The 20,211-nt window shown below is 41.6% G+C and overlaps 1 protein-coding gene across 17 annotated transcripts in view; it reads right to left on the reverse strand.

The window, feature by feature from the left end:
* TENM2 (teneurin transmembrane protein 2) overlaps window positions 1-20,211 on the reverse strand; it is a 2,391,334-nt gene that overhangs the window by 252,857 nt on the left and 2,118,266 nt on the right. For all 17 annotated transcript variants that reach the window (XM_045040340.1, XM_045040320.1, XM_045040321.1 and 14 more), the window contains one exon: window positions 18,828-19,066. In XM_045040340.1, coding sequence (XP_044896275.1) covers window positions 18,828-19,066 — 239 coding nt within the window. The remainder of the gene's footprint in view (window positions 1-18,827; window positions 19,067-20,211) is intronic.

The raw sequence follows: 20,211 nt of genomic DNA on the forward strand, positions 1-20,211 counted from the left end.
ACATAATTTTAGGTTGATGTCAGTAAACATATGGGTGAGGATGTGGACTTGGGAGTTGAATGGACCCATGTTTAAATTCCAAATCCCAACTACTGACCAGTGTGTAACTGTGGGCAAGTTACTCAACCTCTCTGAATCTCCTTCCTTAATTATCAGTAGAAAAGTTAAGTCATTCGGAAGATTGGATCAGACATGAAATGTGAAGTTCCTATATATGGTATGTCCTTAATAAATGGCTGACTTCATTGTCCTTTGGGAAAGATTTACATTCAGGGGTACTTGTCATTACAGATCTTCAGGTGAACCCTCTTTTCACAGCACAAATTTGACCAGTTTAGTTAAATAACTTTTCAGAACTTAGCACCACAGCTTGCCTCCATGAAGGGGATTGAGGACTTTGGGCATGAAAAAACAGGCTCAAGAGGAATAAGCAACACAGAGTCAAAGCTGGCCCACACTTGGCAATACAGGGGTCAGAGACTTCATTTTCATTTTGGTGGTAAAGGAAGAAAAAATATATACCTAAAGACACAATTATAAATCAAGGATAACAAGATTTCTCAGTCTTGGCACTAATGACATTCTGGGCTGGATGATTCTTCGTTGTGGGGGCAGTGCTATGCATTATAGGATGTTTAGCAGTATCTCTGGCCCCCTACTTACTAGATGCCAGTAGTGTTCCCCAACTATGACAACCAAAAATGTCTTCTAGACACTGTCAAATGTTCCTAGGGATGTGGTGGGGGTGCACTGAGTTAGAGCAAAGGGCAACAGAGTGAAAAAGAGTCTCCCTGGGTGAATGTTACTGGGGTCGATAAGCAAGTGGTCCCCAATGCACTATAACCCCGCACAGTGTAAAAAGTAGTAAAAGAAGAAAGAAAAGAATTTTGCACATCTTTGAGCCCTGACCACCTCATTAATGAGCAAAGGTCCAGGTGACCAGTTATTACTCCATCGAGACTGCAGAACAAGGAGGAATAATATTTGGACTATTTCATTAATCTGTGCCAAGGACCTTTTCAAATTGAGTCTCTTAATGGGTAAAATATTTGACATTCTGTAAAAAGACCTAGTGGGTTCCAATCCATCCTTTTCACACAAAGCGCTTTTAAAGCTAAAAAAAAAAAAAAATCATAGGGGGAGCAGTTATGAAAAGGAAGTGGAACCCAAGAAGGAGCCTCATTCCTGTTCTCTAGCCATGACCCTGACTTGAATACAGAAAGCCATTCCTCCCGTACACAGGCAGTACTATTTGCCCTCAGCTCATCTCACACACCCAGACTATAAAAGATCTGCTAATTGGCGTAGGATCATGTGCATTTTACTTTCATTCTCTACTATTCCTAATGATTTTTCAAGGGTTCTTCCCCATGAACATCCTTATCCTTCATCATTTACTTATAAAAATGCAGTCTTAGAGATAGTTGCTATTCATTTACACTTCTCTCAGGATCTTTTTGGGAGCCCTTGGTCTTGAGATTGTAAAACACTGTTCTAAAAGACTCTGTTGTATGTACCACGAAGCACTGAAGAGGGCAAAACTTGGAAGAAAGGCTGTTCTGCATGAAAATATTCATACACATTATTTCATTATACACTTGAGAAATGACAAGTTGGTTTGCAAGAATAGTGTAAGATGTTCTCTTACAATTTTACCCATGGTTAAGAGCCTGTTCACTCTGTTCCCAACTCCACTTTAAACTTCTCCTGGATGTCTTACAACTCTCAACCAATTTTTGAGTCCTAAAAGCAGGTTCCTTTCTATTTTAAAGAGGCTTTCAGAAAGTTGTCATCTACAGTAATGCTCTTAGACAATAATGCCGTATTGTCCTGTGATTATTCTAACCAGCTGATAAGTCGACTAAATTTGAGTGCCATTTAAAGTAATTCTCCCCATTTATGATTGAACTATGGGCTTGTTGGGCATGCATCCCACATTTAACCATCATGCAAATGTGATATCTGATCCCTGATCTCCCTCCTTGGGGAAGCTGCAGGAGGACTCCAAAGGCTTCAGTGGTGGGTTTATGAGACCATCATGATATTCCTGTCATGGGCTGAAGTGGAGAAGGCAGAGATCTGACACCTGTCTTAACCCAACTGGGCTTGGAAAATGGTTACTGATTTAGGAGTCCCTAAAGACCTGCACCATTGCTTAGGGTCAAAAACTGGATAGGAATGGGATGACCAGCTTTGTGGCTGAGGCTTATCTCCTGCTACCCTGTAGCAGAAAGGAGACCAGAAGAGGTGAGAAGTAGGATAAAGACAAAAAGAAAGTACAGAGACATAATTATCTACTAAATTGAACCTCATCCACTCAGTAATTCATGTAACACCTTTGGGGCCTAAACTCTCTTGGTTAGTTTGGAAGCTGACTCTAAAATTCCCCAGGTAATCATGCCGTTTTATGCTTTACTCTAGGCACCTAGCGTCTGAGAGGGTATTTCATGCACTTCAGTCAGATGTTAAAGCATTGAAAAGAAATGGAGACTTTAGCATGGCGCAGAGGGAGGGCAGAGGGGAGGAGGGTGCAAGCACATTCCCTGATGTCTGGCCCTCTCTGCCTGGATCCATAAACCCATAGCCAAACTCATCCATCTGACCCTTCAGCCTGGGTACAGTGAGTCAGCCTCATTTTCACAGACACAGGCAGATGCATTAGAGTTTAAACCTGTTAATACAGTGAATATGTAGCATATTTATCATAATTTTAAACCTGCCTCTAACCAGCTGATCAAAAGGCAACTTTCTTCTTTGAAGATTTTTATTTGTAAGCTTCACTGCCCCAAATCAAAAAGGGCAATGGTACAGACTCCCAGGACCATATTCTGCATTTGTTAGGTGAGCGCCTTCAAGTCCTGGAACGTGCTTTTCTATTTATAAATGGGTATGCTGAATTTCCACATATTTCCTGATGCCTTTTTTTGGTTCATGAAATTTACGCTACATATGAGCAATGTTATGGAGGCAGTTGGTTAGCCTTTTAGAGTTTAGTTTTAGCCCAATTCTGCTCTCCTTTTTCTCCACAGACTTTCATACAAAATCCAAAGTGAATGTCTCAGAAGGGGTCTTGATGGGTTTTACTGGATCAAAGGGCCCTCTCCTAATAAAGAAACCGCACAGAGATTTACTGAGCACATTAAAGAAAGAATAGCTCCTTGCCAATTCTGGTAGAATTACATGCCAATAAAAGAATGTTTTGGCCAACCATGCTTTTAGAAAAGTGTGCAGTGATTTAAAGATGGTGTTAGTTTTAAGTTCTTAAGTTACACCATTCTTGACAATGTTCTTGTACGGATCCAGGTTAGAAACCTGAAGGGTATATCAGATATTTCAGTCTTCTTCATCTCCAGTCAGTACTATACAAATTCTATCATAAATCTGCCTTTTCTTCTTTGGAAGGAGGCTCTCACAGATTTACTGTTTCCCTATTTCCATGTTCCTCTCTAATCTACCCATTCACATACCCACTGATTATGGCCAGAACCTATGGATAAGTCGCCCTGTCTTCTGTCCCATTTCCCAATCTATCCTGAATCCTCAATCAACTAGTAAGTAAATATTTATGGAACATCTACTAGGTAACTATCATGATAGCATGTCATAATTAAAATAAATGTTTTAATGTTTGTTTTATTTTTGAGAGAGAAAGAACGTGAGTGGTCGAGAGGCAGAGAGAGAGAAGGAGACACAGAATCTGAAGCAGGCTCCAGGATCTGAGCTGTCAGCACAGAGCCCGACACGGGGCTCAAACTCGTGAACTGAGAGATCATGACGTGAGCCAAAGTTAGACGCTTAACCACTGAGCCACCCAGACACCCCAGCTTGTCATAATTTTATATTACAGTCCTGCTTATGAATTTTAAGTACCTTCTTATAGCCAAACTAACCAAGTTAAATATTCTGCTAGCCTTCTAGGCCATCTATCACCTGGTTCTGCTCTATCTCACCTCCTATTTTCCACCGCTCTTCACTGGGCACCCTTCTCCTCACTGGCTGAGCTCCTCATCTCCCCTGCCCCATGCCTTATTAATTCTGGCCTCTCCCCTTACTTGCTGCCTGCAGTGCTTCTCAACTCATTCCTACTTCAATTCATCTCCATCCTCCCAGGGCTAAGTCAGCATGGAAATGTGTTCACTGGGTCATCCTCAACTCCTCCAGTCTCTGAACTTTGATAGCCTAAATCCTAAATTGCAACTTAGCATCTGTATACTTTTTCTTTTGAATGAATGCACAGATAGCACAAATACTGATACCAATATCTACTTTAAATGTCACATAGAAAGTCTATGAAAAAGGTATCATCATCATTATAACTGTTATTTATTAACCATTTCTTACAGTTAAGAAAAACGAGGCTCAATACATTACATTTTCTTTCCCCAAAGTACGCAGTTGGTAAGGGTTGAGATGGCAACCTAGCCAAACTAAATCCAGAACTTTATTCAGGGGACTATTCAAATGCCCAGCTGGCCACTAAAGTGAGGAACCATTATAGATACAAATCAGGTTTCCTGATCCAGGTGAACAATGATGTCAGAAGTATGAAGTTTCAACGAGTCGTTATTTGAACCAAGAGGGCACAAAGGCCAGGAATTTTGTGTTGATAACATGTGTAAAAGAAAACCTATCTCAAATTGAAATCAACTCTCTTTATCATGAGTGCCTTTCTATGGCCAAGTGCCCAGACCTTTCTCAAGTTCCTTTTGAAACTCATCTTCCAGGACCCCATAGTTTCCTTGGCCACTAAGAGGGTGGACTCAATTCAGTTTCTTGACACTGACCCAAATCTCAGTCCTGAAAAGAAGGGAGGCCCAGAGTATGCATGTGCTGACTTTGAGTTCCTGTATTAGGAAAGCCTCAAATGAATCGCTGAGTTTGCTTGAAATTACAATAAAACTTTGTATGATCTTCAAAGAGAAGCATGCTTGCGTGTGTTGACGAGCTTACGTGGGTCAAAACAAGACAGCAACCACCACCACCCCAAAAACCATGCCTACTTCTCCATCCTTGGCTTCCCTGCAGATTTTAGCAGGCACCCAGGTGGAACCTGACTCAAATTGCAGCTCATTAGCACAGAGGAATAGAAGTTTAAGGGAAAGTGTGTAGTAAACAATGCTAATCCTGACTTAAGCAGGAGATAGCGACCTTTCTCCCTTGCCTAAAACAAATCGCTGTTTCAGGCTGTGCGGGCCTGCTTTACCATTACCTGTTAATATGTCTGCAGGCAGAAGATGCAGCTGTGGCCCCTCGAACAGGCTCCACAGTCAGGCTGAACATAATCCCTCATGTAATGAAAAACCTATTTCTATTTCTGAGGCCTCACTACTCTTCATACTGAAGAGCCTTGTGCCTGTCACACATTTATTGAAGCCTATTACTCATCTAGGCAGCGGGGCCCAGTTAGTATTTGGAATTATATTTTAAATCACAATTTTTCTATTATTTATTTTAGGATTCCAAGGCTCCAGTGAAAGCATGTCAGTGTTCCTCTTGATGCGCTTTCAAAGGCATTAAAGCCCCAAATCAAAATTCTTTTCTACGCAGAGAACCTTTCTGCATGTGTGGCAAAACTTCCGTCAAGATACCACAGTCTCCAGTCACCCCTTGTGTGCTAGAACCTCAGGATGCTACCGTGATCACATGTGCAGGGGTAGAGATTTTAAGTCTCTCTCCATTCAGCATCAGAGTAATCTTTCCTGGGCCACCAGCTTTACTCCCTCCTCTCACATCAGGCTCTTTTCTTTGGCTTTCGAAGATAAATGGGTAGAGTCTCTTAGGATGCTGGGGACAGGGCTGTGAAGAGATCAGCTAAAACTGTAGCCTCATCATCCAATAGAAAAATAAGAACTGGCTTAATCTAAGTCAGAGGATTTTCTGAGCTGACCACGAAGCCTGAACTTCCGTTTATTCACTAGGTCAATGGTGACCATGCGGTTCCTTCCTGTTCTATAGAAGCCAGTGGAAACTGTAATTTTCTCTAGCTATTCATCTGGCCGCCTTCTCCCTTTATATCCCCAGGAAAAAAATACACACACCATATATACCACGGTGACGCAAAGGGATGCCTTCCTGGATTTTCTGTCCCTTGTGCACACTTGCTTCTTCTCGTAATATGTGTTTTCCCCTTGGCATACACAAATCTTCTTGACATTAGCCCCTACACTCTACTTGGCCTATCTATATGAATGAAAATCAGCCAAAATTTGATAGCATGTGCACAATGTCAAGAATCCTTTCAATTTTTTTTTCTTTTTTGCAATTCACACTTCGTTCATTTTCAGGTCTGGAGTCCTTCTCTACATTTCCACTGGCAGAGATTTCAGACCAGCCCCTTGAAGGAAACCCTGTTGTATACGCAACCTGGTTGTTGGGTTTTGAAGGGTGTGGTGACAAGCCAAGAGCCAATTCAATCCACTCTGAGTATCTTCTCAAGGAGCCAGGTTTTGGGGTTTTTTTTGTTGTTTTGTTTCATGCTACTGTCAGAGACACAGGCACAGTAAAGTTTTTGGCCAGGGGTGAGGCAGCAGTAGTGTTGTGATGAAGAAAGAATTACAAAGGGTGTGGCAAATTAGCAAAAGTACTCAGACATGCAATTATGAGAAGAGTTCAGACTCGGCTTTCATGTGATCTCTATTTTTTTTCTTCATGTTTTGACAGCATTCTCCCTGGGTGGGGTACACAAGCGCTTGTTTAATAAACTCCTTAGTCATGCAAACGTGAGAGACAATTCTTTTTCTTCCTTCAGGACAAATTTAGTCACAGATATTTCAGTCGGGTCCACTCTCCAATTTGCTTCTGACATTAAAACAAGCCATTGGTATTTCACTACAATACAGATAGCACTGCTGGGTCAGCTAACCTTTCCAAAGGCTTAATTCCTGTCAGTTTTGAAGAGAAGAATAAAATACCATGCAATCAGCATCCACCTCCCTACAAAAGAAATAGAGATATTTTCTCCCAGACAGGGCCAAGACCATGAGCCCTTGGGTAGCCCTTTTGCCCTGACCACCCCCATCTAAAGAGTCAAGCTGCAGAGGTGGGGATAGGGTAGACAAGAGGTGGGATAAAGTTGCAGTCGGCATACCAGCACATTTTTTAAAAGTCTAAAATTAAGTGAACTGTAATGTATGTATATTAATTTTAATAAATCTGGACTTGCTCCAAGGATACTTAAAGGTAGAACGTAGAGAATAGGGGACAGGAGGGGAAGGAGCAGTGACATCCACATCTCTGTGAATGCAAACAAACGCTGTGAAATATGAAACCACTGGAAGCAGGATCCAAAGCTGGTTTCCTTCAAGTCAGATTAAATGTAGCTGTCAAAACATTTCATTAAGATGTGCACATATTGAAAACTTTTTCTGACCAGAACTTTTGGGGCAGGATCTGTGGGAGGAGTGGTGTGGGGGGCCACACTCATACACATGCCGAATGGAGAGGGACTGACTTTCTTTCCCTTCTCTTTCCCAGCCTCCCGACCCCCACCCCCCACCAATCCAGATTTGGCTGAGTAATGAGTTGCTACCAGCCTGAACATACCTGTGTCCTATCCTAGACCAAGATATGCCCATGTAGGAATTTGGAAACCTTCCTAAATGTTACAAGTTCATAAATTCATTGAATTTGACTAGGAGCTAAAAGTGTAGTGTCAGCTCAGATATTCCTGCTGGACCTTCCTTTACACCATGAAAATAGGCAAAATAAGTCAGGGAAAGGATCTAGTATAAAATAATTCTCCATCATGTCCATTCCCGATCAAGACTGAAGAGAAGATTTTTGAGAATGCCCTCACCTGATTAAAAAACAAATATGCTTGCTTGCTGGCTTCAAGGGTCATTCTATAGACAACACATCTGAAGACAAAGGTGATTTTTCTAAGCCTAACTTTCAGCGCTCCCCTGGGAGCCAACAGCCACACTCTTTCCATCTCTTACATCATTTGTAGTAGCAAAGACTGTAGTGGAATTACATGGGTATCAATTAGACACAACACAAGATAAACTAACCTTAGTGAGAAATGATTTTGTAGGGGGTGTTTTTACTGCCCCCTCTTCATACAACGTATTTGAAAAATAGATTGATGTTCAACATTAGACACATGACTCTCATCTATTAGGCAAGAGCCTGCCGTGTCTATAAATTCAATTTCCTTTATCATGGTGGCTTTCTGGTTTATTTGGATAAATGTTGAGCTGTCCACTGTTATTTATCTAAGTAGTTCATGAGGGAACAGAAAGTTTAATGATGTGAGATGAGGGGGTGAAACAGCACCTCCAAGCAATTCTCAAGGATTGCTTTTCATCTCATTACCTTGGTTGGACTTATTGGTTCAAGAAATCATGCAGAAGATTACATGTCATTTGATGTGCTGGGTGTCACCTTTCCCCCATCCTTGTCTTCTAATTGTTCCATGTTTTATCTTGCTTAGCATATGGTATCTCACAGCCTGCAATGCTTGTTAGTGTTTCTAATCACTGTGTTCATAGCTTCTAGTGTCTTTTCCTTACTTCTTGTCTTAACTTCATCCCACCCTTTTTTGGTATTTTTACCTTTCTTTGGATTTTTACCCTTCACTGCTATGGTCCTGAGAAATGTAAGCTAATCACAGGCCAGCTTCTTTTTTTGAGAAGCTTTATGGTTTTTTTTTTTAATTTTTTTTTCAACGTTTATTTATTTATTTTTGGGACAGAGAGAGACAGAGCATGAATGGGGGAGGGGCAGAGAGAGAGGGAGACACAGAATCGGAAACAGGCTCCAGGCTCTGAGCCATCAGCCCAGAGCCTGATGCGGGGCTCGAAATCCCGGACCGCGAGATCGTGACCTGGCTGAAGTCGGACGCTTAACCGACTGCGCCACCCAGGCGCCCCAAGAGAAGCTTTATGGTTTTCAAAGTAAATTTAAGAGGAGACAATGCCTTCATTGGACAAAAACAGACTGAACAAAAATGGGCACAAGTCTCTACAATTTCTTACTGTGTAATGGTTAGACCACTTCACATTTCTAAGGAGAAAGAAGGATGGCTGACCATTTGTCATAATGATAAGTTAATAAAAACCTTTTCAGTATAAAAGCTTCTATTGCCTGATGGATCTGGGAAAAATGAAGCTCAAATGTCTTAACATCATGGCGCACATCATTTATGCAAACCATAACTTGTCCAGGCTTTCTTAGCTTTCCTATTAAAAAAATTTTTTTTAAATCTTCATTTTTGAGAGAGAGAGAGAGAGAGAGAGACAGACAGACAGACAGACAGACACAAGAGTGCGAGCAGGGGAGGAACAGAGAGAAAGGGAGACACAGAATCCGAAGGAAGCTCCAGGCTCTGAGCTGTCAGCACAGAGCCTGGCGATGGGGCTTGAACTCACGAACCATGAGATCACGACCTGAGCCAAAGCTGGACACTCAACTGACTGAGCCACCCAGGTGTCCCTCAGCTTTCCTATTGCGTGTACTATTTTATGGGGTTGCTTATCAGACTCTAGGTCTAGGGAAATTTTTCAAGTAAAAATGTCCTAGATTCAGAGGCTGGTCAGCAGATCCCAGCAAACAATGTGAACAGCCAATCCTTTGCCTAAACAAAATTTTTGGTGCAATGGAAAAACATGAACTTAATATAATAAATTTAATACATTTTAAATTAATAAAAATAATACATAAAACTCATATACAAAGTGGCGAGATTTTTCATGGGAAAAAGGTCTTTAACCTACAATTCTCTCAAGAGAAGAGACACCTTTCTCAAGGAAGTATACAAATGTTATTAAAAGAAGGTTTAAGGGGAGTCTAGGTGGCTCAGTCAGTTAAGTGCCCAACTAAGTGACTACAGCTCAGGTCATGATATCACAAATCGTGGGATTCTCTCTCTGTGCCCCTCCATGCTTGCACTTTCTCTGTCTCTCTCAAAATAAAAAAAAAAAAAAAGAAACTTAAAGGGAAGTTTAAGCACATGAACTCTAATTCAGCGAATGCCCTAGAAGTCTATATTTGTAAACTTTGGGCATAAGGTAGCCTTAAAACCAGTTTCAACAATGCTTCTAATTCAAAGGCATACCGAACTTCTTTGAAAGATGTCGTCTTGTTTAGCATGGCCCAAAGAACAGAATGCACTTGATAGACTGCCACTTACCTTTCCCTTTGGAATATAAGCAAGTCTAATCTAAACTTCATTAACGTGCCTCTAAAACACTCATGGTGTAATAGAAGTAAGCCTACGGATAGGATTGCATCATGACGGCAAAGGCAAAAGCAAGGCAATATACCTTTCTTTTATAAAGATCAGAGTCCCTAGGGGAGGGCCAAACGTGTGTGTACACATCTTTCCACATGACCTAACTCCACTGAAAACCCGTCCCAAGGGAAGGGCCTTCCCTAATAGCTGTGAACACAAGTCATGACGAAAGAAAGGCAAAGATTGGAGGCAAAGCTGATCCTCCCTTCTCTGAAGCTTTGGTTTATTAGGGAAAAAAGCCTTTGAAAGATGATACTTATTATGTATCATATAAATCTTTCTTTCCAAGAAAGGAGGACAATATTCTCTTCAGCAAAACTCTTTTCTTATCAACACATAGTTTAGGACTGCTATATTTCCTGAGACATTCTGATATTTACATATTTAAGGCTAGAAGTTGATAATAAAAAAATGAAATTAGTGGAACATGCAATGCATTATCCTCTCTTTTATGGTAATATTAAATATGCTAATGTAGTTGATGGACCATTTGCTCTCCTAACACAGAGGATCTTAATACGAGACATCAATTTAATAAATGATTTATTTGATGAGTAAAGGGCTCAGACAACAATTCTGCATGTCTATTCTTAACAACCAAAATGTGGATTTTCTAGAAAGGAATTTTCAGTGAAGGACACAGGAAGTATGATTTAAGGTGACCTTAAGAAAACTATGAATGTTCTAAAAGTTCGCTCTGGGGTCAAATTTCTGTCATATGAGGCTGCACAGCTAAGCCGGGCATTTCAGCACAAAACATTCTGTATGGCTTGTGTACACAGACCTAATTCACCATATAATATTCCTCTTCTCTATTTGGTGCCTTGTAGCAATTGCTTCATTTCTTAGCACATCCTCATTTACAGAGAAGCAGCCAACAGACTTTCAGATTTATGCCATTATTTGCTTTTTCACCTTGAACTCCAACTAAATTCTGCCACACTTTTGTAAAATGAGTGCCAAATGGTGGCTGCATGCCAGACACAAACACTTCCCAGTTTCACTCATCCAGCTCTCTTGATTTCAGGGAATCACAGATTCCGGCTAGAGGGCTTAAATGTGGTGCTTACACAACCCCCCTAACTGTTCCTTTGCCTAAATGCTTTATAACTTGGAAATGCTTGGGAACAGAGGCAATTACAACTTCAGGGAACCAGAAACTTCCCTTTACATGGGAGAACAAGTAAAACCAGGGATCAGGGATTTCGGGCACTTGATAACGCTGTCCATTAATGGTCCAACTTAGCCCTAACTCTAATCAGCATTTATTAATTAAATAAATATTTATTTATGCTTACAAGGTGTTAGGCATTGTTGGGGATACAGTGATCCAAGAGCCTGGTTTTATGCTTTTCAATGGACCTCGTCTAGGAGTGTGGGAGCCAATACGATAATCGTAATAACTGTTTAGTTGAGCTTCTACTGTGTGTCAGGTGCCACCACATTTCACTGATTCTAAAACTCAGATGTGTTCACATTTTCCTATCTCTGAAACCAGAATGCATTTTACAACTGGTGTTTTCTTACGGTCATGGCTGGCCAAGCAGACAATGGTTTGCTGGTCTGACTATAGACCTATCTATTCATAGGGTTGTATGTCATTCCAGGTGGTCTGTGCCTACCTCTTTCCAAAACTACATAATAAAAAATTATAAATGCTAAGTACTTGTCACAGTACTTAGGGGATACATACAAAAACGACATTGCTCATACCTGATGACATTGCATTTGAAGAAAAGTTGAATACATATGTAATATTAGTGAACACTTGAAGTATCTTTACAAGGCAGGAATTATCCCACTGTTTTGGATAAGGAAACTATAGTATAGGGAGATTAAGCGGCAAGCCCAAGTCACAAAGCTTTTAAGTATACACATCAGAATTTGAACCCAGGCTTCCCTGAGACCAAAGCTCATTCATGTGATTTCCATCACATCAAGGTAGTACTTTTCTAATTAACATGGCAAGAACGCCTGCAATTGTGTTACAGGTAAAACGTAGAACGAAACAATACTTATTTACAGTACAACAGAAGCTATATCCAGAATTCTAAATTATGAAACATGTAAATATAAACAAGCACATGCAAAGCTTAGGAAATGAAGAATTTAAAAGCTTCCTGTGGATGGTGAAGGGTCTGTGGGCTTGATGACCACCCTAAGTGATGCAGTCAAATAAACAGAGCATGTGGGAGAGACACACAAAATGTCATAGCTTCGCATCCCATTACTGCTTCTGAACTGATTGCTGACTGCCAGAGATATAATGGTCACAGAGAAATTTCAGGACAAAGGCCTGAATGGTGAGTTGACAGAAAGACAGTTGGTGAACACTGCATTCTCATTCACCCAACACATGCTCTGTGGAGCCACAAGGTCTTAGGCCAGCAGATCATACTGATAACACTGTCTACTTGTCATGGTCCTTGAGGGGCACAGGGTGGTAGCACTACTCACTCTTCCCTGGTTTTGCATTAAGAGGGTCTACAAAATAAAGACCAAAAGTTGCTTCCTCTTCCTTATCCATGGAGCTTGCCTGTCAGGGTGGGAAAGCCCTGTATTAGCTGGCTACCTTGATTTCTGACAGGTAGCTTGTGGAGGAAAGACAAGGCACCTCACCTCAGTAAAGGAACTTTTCTGAATGTCACACATGAGATATGCATGTTGCCACATGGCTGCTAGGTGATGGAGACCAGAGACCTAGCTAATGACTTAATTTGCTTTCCATAAATTGACACATCCTCTGAAATTAAGAGTACAATTATGAAATGGCAGCCCCCACTGCCAGAGACTCACCAGTGTGTAAGCAGGGACAGGACTTTATTATCTGGTTAAGAGCACATTAGCATATCTATTAGATAAAAAGTCTGTTACTAACATCAGAACTGATAACATAACTGGGTCCCCTGACTTATTTGTGGGAAGTTTTTTTTCCTTCTCTGTGGGACTAAATACAAGCTTTGACCATCTGGGGCTGGGGAGGTGGGTGGAAATGTTACTTGCAGGATTGTTCAGATTTAATCACTACCATTTTGCCCTTTTTATAATGGGAGGTAAATACGCAATTTGGAATTCATACAGAGGTCAAGGATTAGCATCTCTCTGGATCATCAAAGAACAGTGAGTCTGAATGAGAGGGCCAACATTTTTCCTAGGCTGTATCCTCACAAAGGATGCCAGGTAAGTGTACGCTTCTCATCATTTTCTGTCATTTTCTTTCTGTTTTCCCCAAATCTGCTCTGTTCAGTGAGATGGGAATACACAAAATAGCAGCTCTGAACACAGGATTCATCAGTCTGAGTCTCAACATATCAATTTTCAAGTGTAGCAACTTTAAACACATTGTAGGCTTTTAGTTTCCATAGAAAATAATCTCTCATTGTTTTCAAAAGAAACTGAAAGCCCCCCAAATTACCACACTTTTAACATCCTGACATGTTGATGGCCCGCGTTCTTCCCAGATCAAAGTGAGAGTGGCAGAAGACAGAGCGTTGAGCAGCTTACTTAAAACATAGTATTTCATATTTGGCAGGAATTACTGTAGTGAAAAAAGACAAGGTGACTTTCTAATATATAGATGTATTTTGGTTTGGCAGAGATCTGAAGAGCTAAAAACTAATTTAGGATGACATAAATGCTCTTATCTTTCTTACCCCCTTCCCTTCCCAACCACAAGAAGAGTTTTTGACAGAAACTCAGCATATATTGCGTATTGTCTTTAACTTGGGGATGACAGTCTGAGTCCTGTGTCATGGTGAACTGTTGTGTTGACTCTCATCTTAGAATTTCTAGGATTATCTTGATTTAAGCAGTAAAGTCATATATCACAAGCACCTTTCTTCCTTGATGTGGGTAGCCTGTAAGAACTTCAATGCCTTTTAAGGAAACGGGATCTATTTGACCTTAACCTAGGAGAAGAAAGCAATGATGTCATTCAGGGACTCTGCATTGTTACAACCTGTTGGAAAACCTTAACAAAGAAAGGGTCTTTGTCACCTTGAAAAACAGGCCATGATTTTGCAGAGGAACCTAGGGTAAATGAAGGTTGAAGACAAGTGTGTATGTGGCAAAGTTTTTAGGTCATTACACTCTACCCATGGGTTGAAATACTATCTCAAGCCAACCATTAGGATGGAAACTTTTACCCTTTGCAAAGTTTTAAAGAGAAAAGTGGCTTGCTTTTTCTACCTTTTGGTTTGGATCAGGAAGTCAGATCTAATTATTCATTACGAAGTGCGATGGCAGCATCAGAAAAAATTACCCACTGCACTTATAGTGGATGAGTAGTTGGACAATCGGCCAGTTGGAAAGCAAATGTTTTCTTTCTGTAAAAATGGAAACACTCCGAAAAGGTATTTTTAGGAAAAGAAGAGTAATGTAATCAAAGAGGGGCTGGCAAACCATGGCCTGGGGGCCAAATCCAGTCTGCCACCTGTTTGTTTGTATGTTTTTAACAACAGCACATGAGCTAAGGACTAGTTTTACATTTTAAATAGCCTTAAAAATATAAAAAGAATAATACTTCATGACACATGGAAAGTACATGAAATGCAAATTTCCGTGTCCATAAGTAAAGTCTCCTGGAACACAGCCCTGCCCGTTTGCTTACACACGTGTACGGCTGCTTCTGCCATACAACAGCAGAGTAGAGCAACTGTGACACAGACTTCACGACCCACAAAACCAAAAAAGATCTGCTATCTGGCTCTTGACAGAAAATATCTGCTGACCGCTATAATAGAAGAGGTTTGTGAAAACAGACACAAAAAGACAGGTTAAAAGATGGAGGAAGAGATATAGTTTCTCTCCACTTCAGAAATCATCAGAAGATGGCTTGGGAAGGAAAGAGCTGAATTATTCTCCCTTATTAATGAAGGCAAAATCAGATACAGGGAGTTGATGCTACAAAAGGGATGATTTAGGTCTTATTTGATATTTGGAAATCATTAGGGGACTAATCAGGAGACTAAGGACCTAGTCTTTTACCCTTATAACTAACCAGCCATGTGATGGCAGGCTCTCTGGGCCTCAGCATCAACTCTTGTGAAATGATTGTAATCTGCCAATTTTATTTTCTGCTAGAGTGGATGTTGGGGCTGTGGGTATGGTTCAAATGTAATAATTATGGAAAAAATGATTTAAATGTAAAGGCTTGCAGTTCTGAGCAAATAGAAGTTTCCAATCAGTTATTGTTATATATACTATGAGGATAAAAACAGTACAGTTGACATAAAACAGGTGAGAAACTCTACATTAGTTACATGATCCAGAAACTTAGGGATCTCGAGGGATTTCTGGTGTTGGGGGCAATGAAAGCACTTGACATGCCTGAGGATAGAAGACAACTTCCTGAGAGGGAAGCTCTTCTGTATTTCATAGCCACTACTCCCTAGGAACCACATGGGCTAGGGCCTGAGTGATGCACAAAATGGTCCCCTTGTGGTTCATGCAGCTTCTCAAAGTAATTTATTCCAGGATATTATGTACACTGGGAGAATCTGGCATAGGAAGAATCTTATGGAAAGTACATCATAAAAGATTGTTGGCTCCAGTTGTGTCAGTAGGAAAGGGGGAATCTATCCTGAGTTGGTAAAGGCCCACACTTCCAATATGCACAAGAGTTGACCTTATTCTGCTTTCACACTCACCCTCATACTGGATGTAAAGAAGAACTTGTCATGGGGCTGAGCTATTCCAGATTGCTCATTTTTGGAGTCTTCTCTCCACAGGTTTGAACATGAAAGGAAGATAATTTGATCTATTTGTCACAGCTCCTGGCAGGCCTGAACCCAGTGCCTGTCCATAAATATCTTGGGGCTGATGCTTAATTTCAGGACTTATAATGTTCTAGTGGAACATGGGGTCATGTATGAACTAGAATGGGCTCAGGTCTTAAAAACTCTGGTCTCCCCTAACAGGAAGGCTTTGATTTTTACGTTGCCCTTCTGTCCTTCCCTGATGGCTTGTTTTCTTGGTGGGCACAATCACTTGTTGCTCCCAACAGCACTTTTCTCTGTGTTTGTAATGTACTGTTTATGCCCCTGCAGCTCTGTAATTAATAATATACTGCTTTTCATCTTCAAAGTGATTTATACACATTAATTAATCCTCACCATACTTTGGAGTTTCTGCATGTAAATATCCATCATGCTTCCAGAATTTACTTGGGAAACCAAGACTCAGAAGGAAAACAACTTTGTCAAGGCAAAGGAGAAATGAATCACTAGGTCAAGATCAGCACTCAAAACCTTGACCCCTTCATGGTGCTTGCAGATCTGCTGTCACCTCTGGGAGAGTAGCCCTATGGCTCCACACTCACCAGCATTACTGCTGGGAAAACTGGCCCCTTCCATCATTTATTTTTGAGTCATAATGTATTCTTTAATACTCCAGGGTTAAAGCATAATCTTACCTAAAGCATACATAATAGAAAATGATGGATTATAATCTAATAAACTATCCTAAGATGCTCAGGTCCAGCTTCTAGTAGCCTCCAGACTGAGGATAAATATGTTTCCTAATCCATCATTTACAAGATACACACCCAATTAAAACATTAAACTCTCACTATATGGTTTCCCATTTATGTAATCGCCCTACAGAAAGCTATTATATTTTAACCATCAAGCTCAATACATCAGGCGATAGCCATCTATCTCTCTCTGGCAAGTGGAGTAGGAGGTACACTGGGGATGGTATTGGCAGAGGTGAGCAGTGCCTCAATTTCTGTATCTGGGTTCCCCATGGTGCCCACAGGCTCAGCAGAACATTAAGCCTAAGAAGTGAGCTCATGGACCCTCTTTGCAGTTCCTGACACAAAGCCAAATCATGCAAAGACCCTGAAGGCAATTCAATTTGTTTCTATCAAGCCTCCCTGAACAGTTAGCTGGGGAAGTACACAAAACTACTTCTAACAACACAAAAGATTCTACTCAAGTGATTGAGAGTGCAACAGATGCCTTTTCCCTTCCCTTGTCAATCCATGACTCCATCCTTCATCGAGAGCAAGTGAGAAGCAGGCATGACTTTAAATTAGGAGTATATGGGTGTCAGACCTCAGTCCCCATGTGGAGCTGGGGTTTACAGCATCGAGGATTCTGCAAAGTTCCAGATAAACATGGTGCCTTTCCCCAGAGTGTCAATTTTCTCAGTTTTGGAGGTCATTCCCAGGAGACACAACAGGAAAAGAATGTAAAAACTTATATTTCTACATTAAGGTGAGCATAGCAATATTATGGGAGAGAGTGAAAACTTCACATCAATTTTTGGCTTGTAATGGCGTTGGGCAGAGCCCCAGATCACTGGGGGCTGTGTAATCAACCTCCTTTACCATCAGGTAAGCTTGGGTAGAATGGTCTGGGAAGTCCTGGACCAATTCCTTCTCTGGCAGGCACCAAGCTGGCTGCCTGATGATGAAGGAAGTGTTCACTGCTGAAGGACAAGGGACAAAGTCAGAATAATCAGGGTTGCTTTTTTACCCCCCTCTCTTAAGTGAGAGGAGTTTCAGCCTAAGTGTTGAGAAGAATTTTGGAGTCAGCCTCTTTCTGCTGGTGTTTTATAGGTTTGTTTTGCAACATGGCAGAGCCCCAAATTGGGGAGGCCTGTCATGGCTGCCCTGAAACTAAGCCAGAGCCATCAAGTGTTTCAAATAAACTTTATCAAACATCACGGGGCCTCTGCCTGGGCCAGGAGATCTGCATTGGCAAGCTCAGTTGACAGAGCAGCAGCACCAGGGCTCTTTGCTGAGGCCAGGAGCTGTGAGCAAGCTTTGTGTCCAGACCAGGGTGCTCATATGCACATGGCACTCTGCCCCTCAGCTCTTGGCACCTGCTGCTTCCTGCAGTTACAGGGCTACACCCCATGGATGCAAACCAATACGCCTGGCATAGGAAGAAAAATACCACTGCAACTTCACCAACCTGCTACCCTAAGTTATATCCTGAGTTCCCAGAAGCAAGGTTGGCATGTGAGACGAACCTCACTCATGAATGTGGTGCAATTCAGGTTGAGACTAAAAGGACACAAGCAAAGGAAAGGATGTGGGCAACATCCACTGTGCCTAGGTGACTTGATTCCATACAAAGACCTGGTTGGATGCTCTGACCTCTCAATCCTGTTTCTGTTCCACACCTCTGAAAATAAGCTAGCAATTTAACTTTCCTTTGCATCAAGATGTTCCCAGACATGCTGGTTACTATTATTCGATTCAGTTTTTGGCTGAAATTAACCCATGTTGCATGAATTTTAGAGCACAGACCTGGGTTAAAATCCAGTGATGGAAGACACTAGAAGATGACTTCAGGAAAGAGGGATGGGTTCACAGGAACAACAATTTTCAGCTCATGTCCAAGAAAGAATACAGCAGGCATGCTTAATTCATCTGATAAATGTTAATTAGAGTCTTGAGAAAGAAACTCATCAGATTTAAATACATTTCAGGAGAGAAAAAGCACTCCCATCCCTCATTCATTTTTACGTCTTTCAGGAGCCAATAAGCAAACTGTACAGACAACAGAGGGCTTCTCCATTCATAAGCCCACAGTCTCTGCCCCACCTCCTCATGGCCAGGGTCATGGAGCAGGCTGCCTTGACTTACCTATGAAGTATGCCAGCAGAATCGCCAAAAGGAGGGCTGCGGCGATGGCGGACAGGGCGGCACATTTCCAGCTGCAGTATTTGGAGGGCTTCTTCAGCTTGAAGGCCTTCCTGGAGAAGGTATTCCGGGGCAGCAGGCGGGGTGGTGGCGTGTAAACGGTTCCTGAGGTCAAAGGGTATCCCGGAGAAGAGCTGCTAAACAGGGGTGTGCTTCCCGAGGAGGTTTTAAAGAGAAAGTGCCTGGCAAGAAAAAGGAAAGAGTTAGCATGGACATGGGTGGCTCCTGGAGAACATAGACCTGCTTTTTCTTTTTTTTTTTTTTAATTTTTTTTTTCAACGTTTATTTATTTTTGGGACAGAGAGAGACAGAGCATGAATGGGGGAGGGGCAGAGAGAGAGGGAGACACAGAACCGGAAACAGGCTCCAGGCTCCGAGCCGTCAGCCCAGAGCCTGACGCGGGGCTCGAACTCACGGACCGCGAGATCGTGACCTGGCTGAAGTCAGACGCTTAACCGACTGCGCCACCCAGGCGCCCCGACCTGCTTTTTCTTTCACTCTGCTTTATCTAGTTCTATACAGTCCTAGTTAACTGCTCTACTTTGTCATGGAAAAAGGGGCAAAGATTGCATCTGATAGTGACATAAATTAATTCCATAGAGTCACATCATTTATGCATTCCATATGCATCTAGATTTTACCTTCCACAACAATCCTGAAAAGTATTCAAAGCAAATATGGAAAGTGAGTTACCGTTTGTAACTTGGAGATGATGATGATGATGATGATGATGATGATGATGATGATGATACTAAACAGTATCAGGTACTAGAACCTGCTATTTAAAGGCACTTGAAGGGTGCCTGGTTTGTTGGGTTAAGGTTGGTTAAGTTTAAGCATCTGACGCTCGATTTGGGGTCAGGATCTCATGGTTCATGGGATCAAGCCCCTCATCAGGCTCTGGGCTGGTATCATGGAGCCTGCCTGGGATCCTTTCTCTCTCTCTCTCTCTCTCTCTCTCTCTCTCTCTCTCTCTCTTCCTGCCCTCTGTCCCATGCTCAAGCACACACATGTGTGCTCTCTCTGAAAATAAATAAAGATTCAAAGACACTTGAAATAATACTGTCACAACAACTTAGAAACTAAATATTAAAATATTTAAGATATGAGAAATCAGGCTGGAAGAATTCAAGCAACTGTCCAAGGATGTGAACCCTGAGCGCTGCCTCATGCTAAAGTGTGTACTCTTCAGTGTTACTCTAAACTACCTATCTTGAGCCTTCTTCCTGGGCTGTTTGCCCTCCTCCATCTTGCTTCCTGTTCTGAGACTGCCTCTCTAGGTCATGTGATGTTTTTCCTTTGGGAACATCTTTGCCTGGCAATTAAA

The sequence above is a fragment of the Felis catus genome, chromosome A1 (assembly GCF_018350175.1).
Source record: "Felis catus isolate Fca126 chromosome A1, F.catus_Fca126_mat1.0, whole genome shotgun sequence".
Lineage (NCBI taxonomy): Eukaryota > Metazoa > Chordata > Mammalia > Carnivora > Felidae > Felis > Felis catus.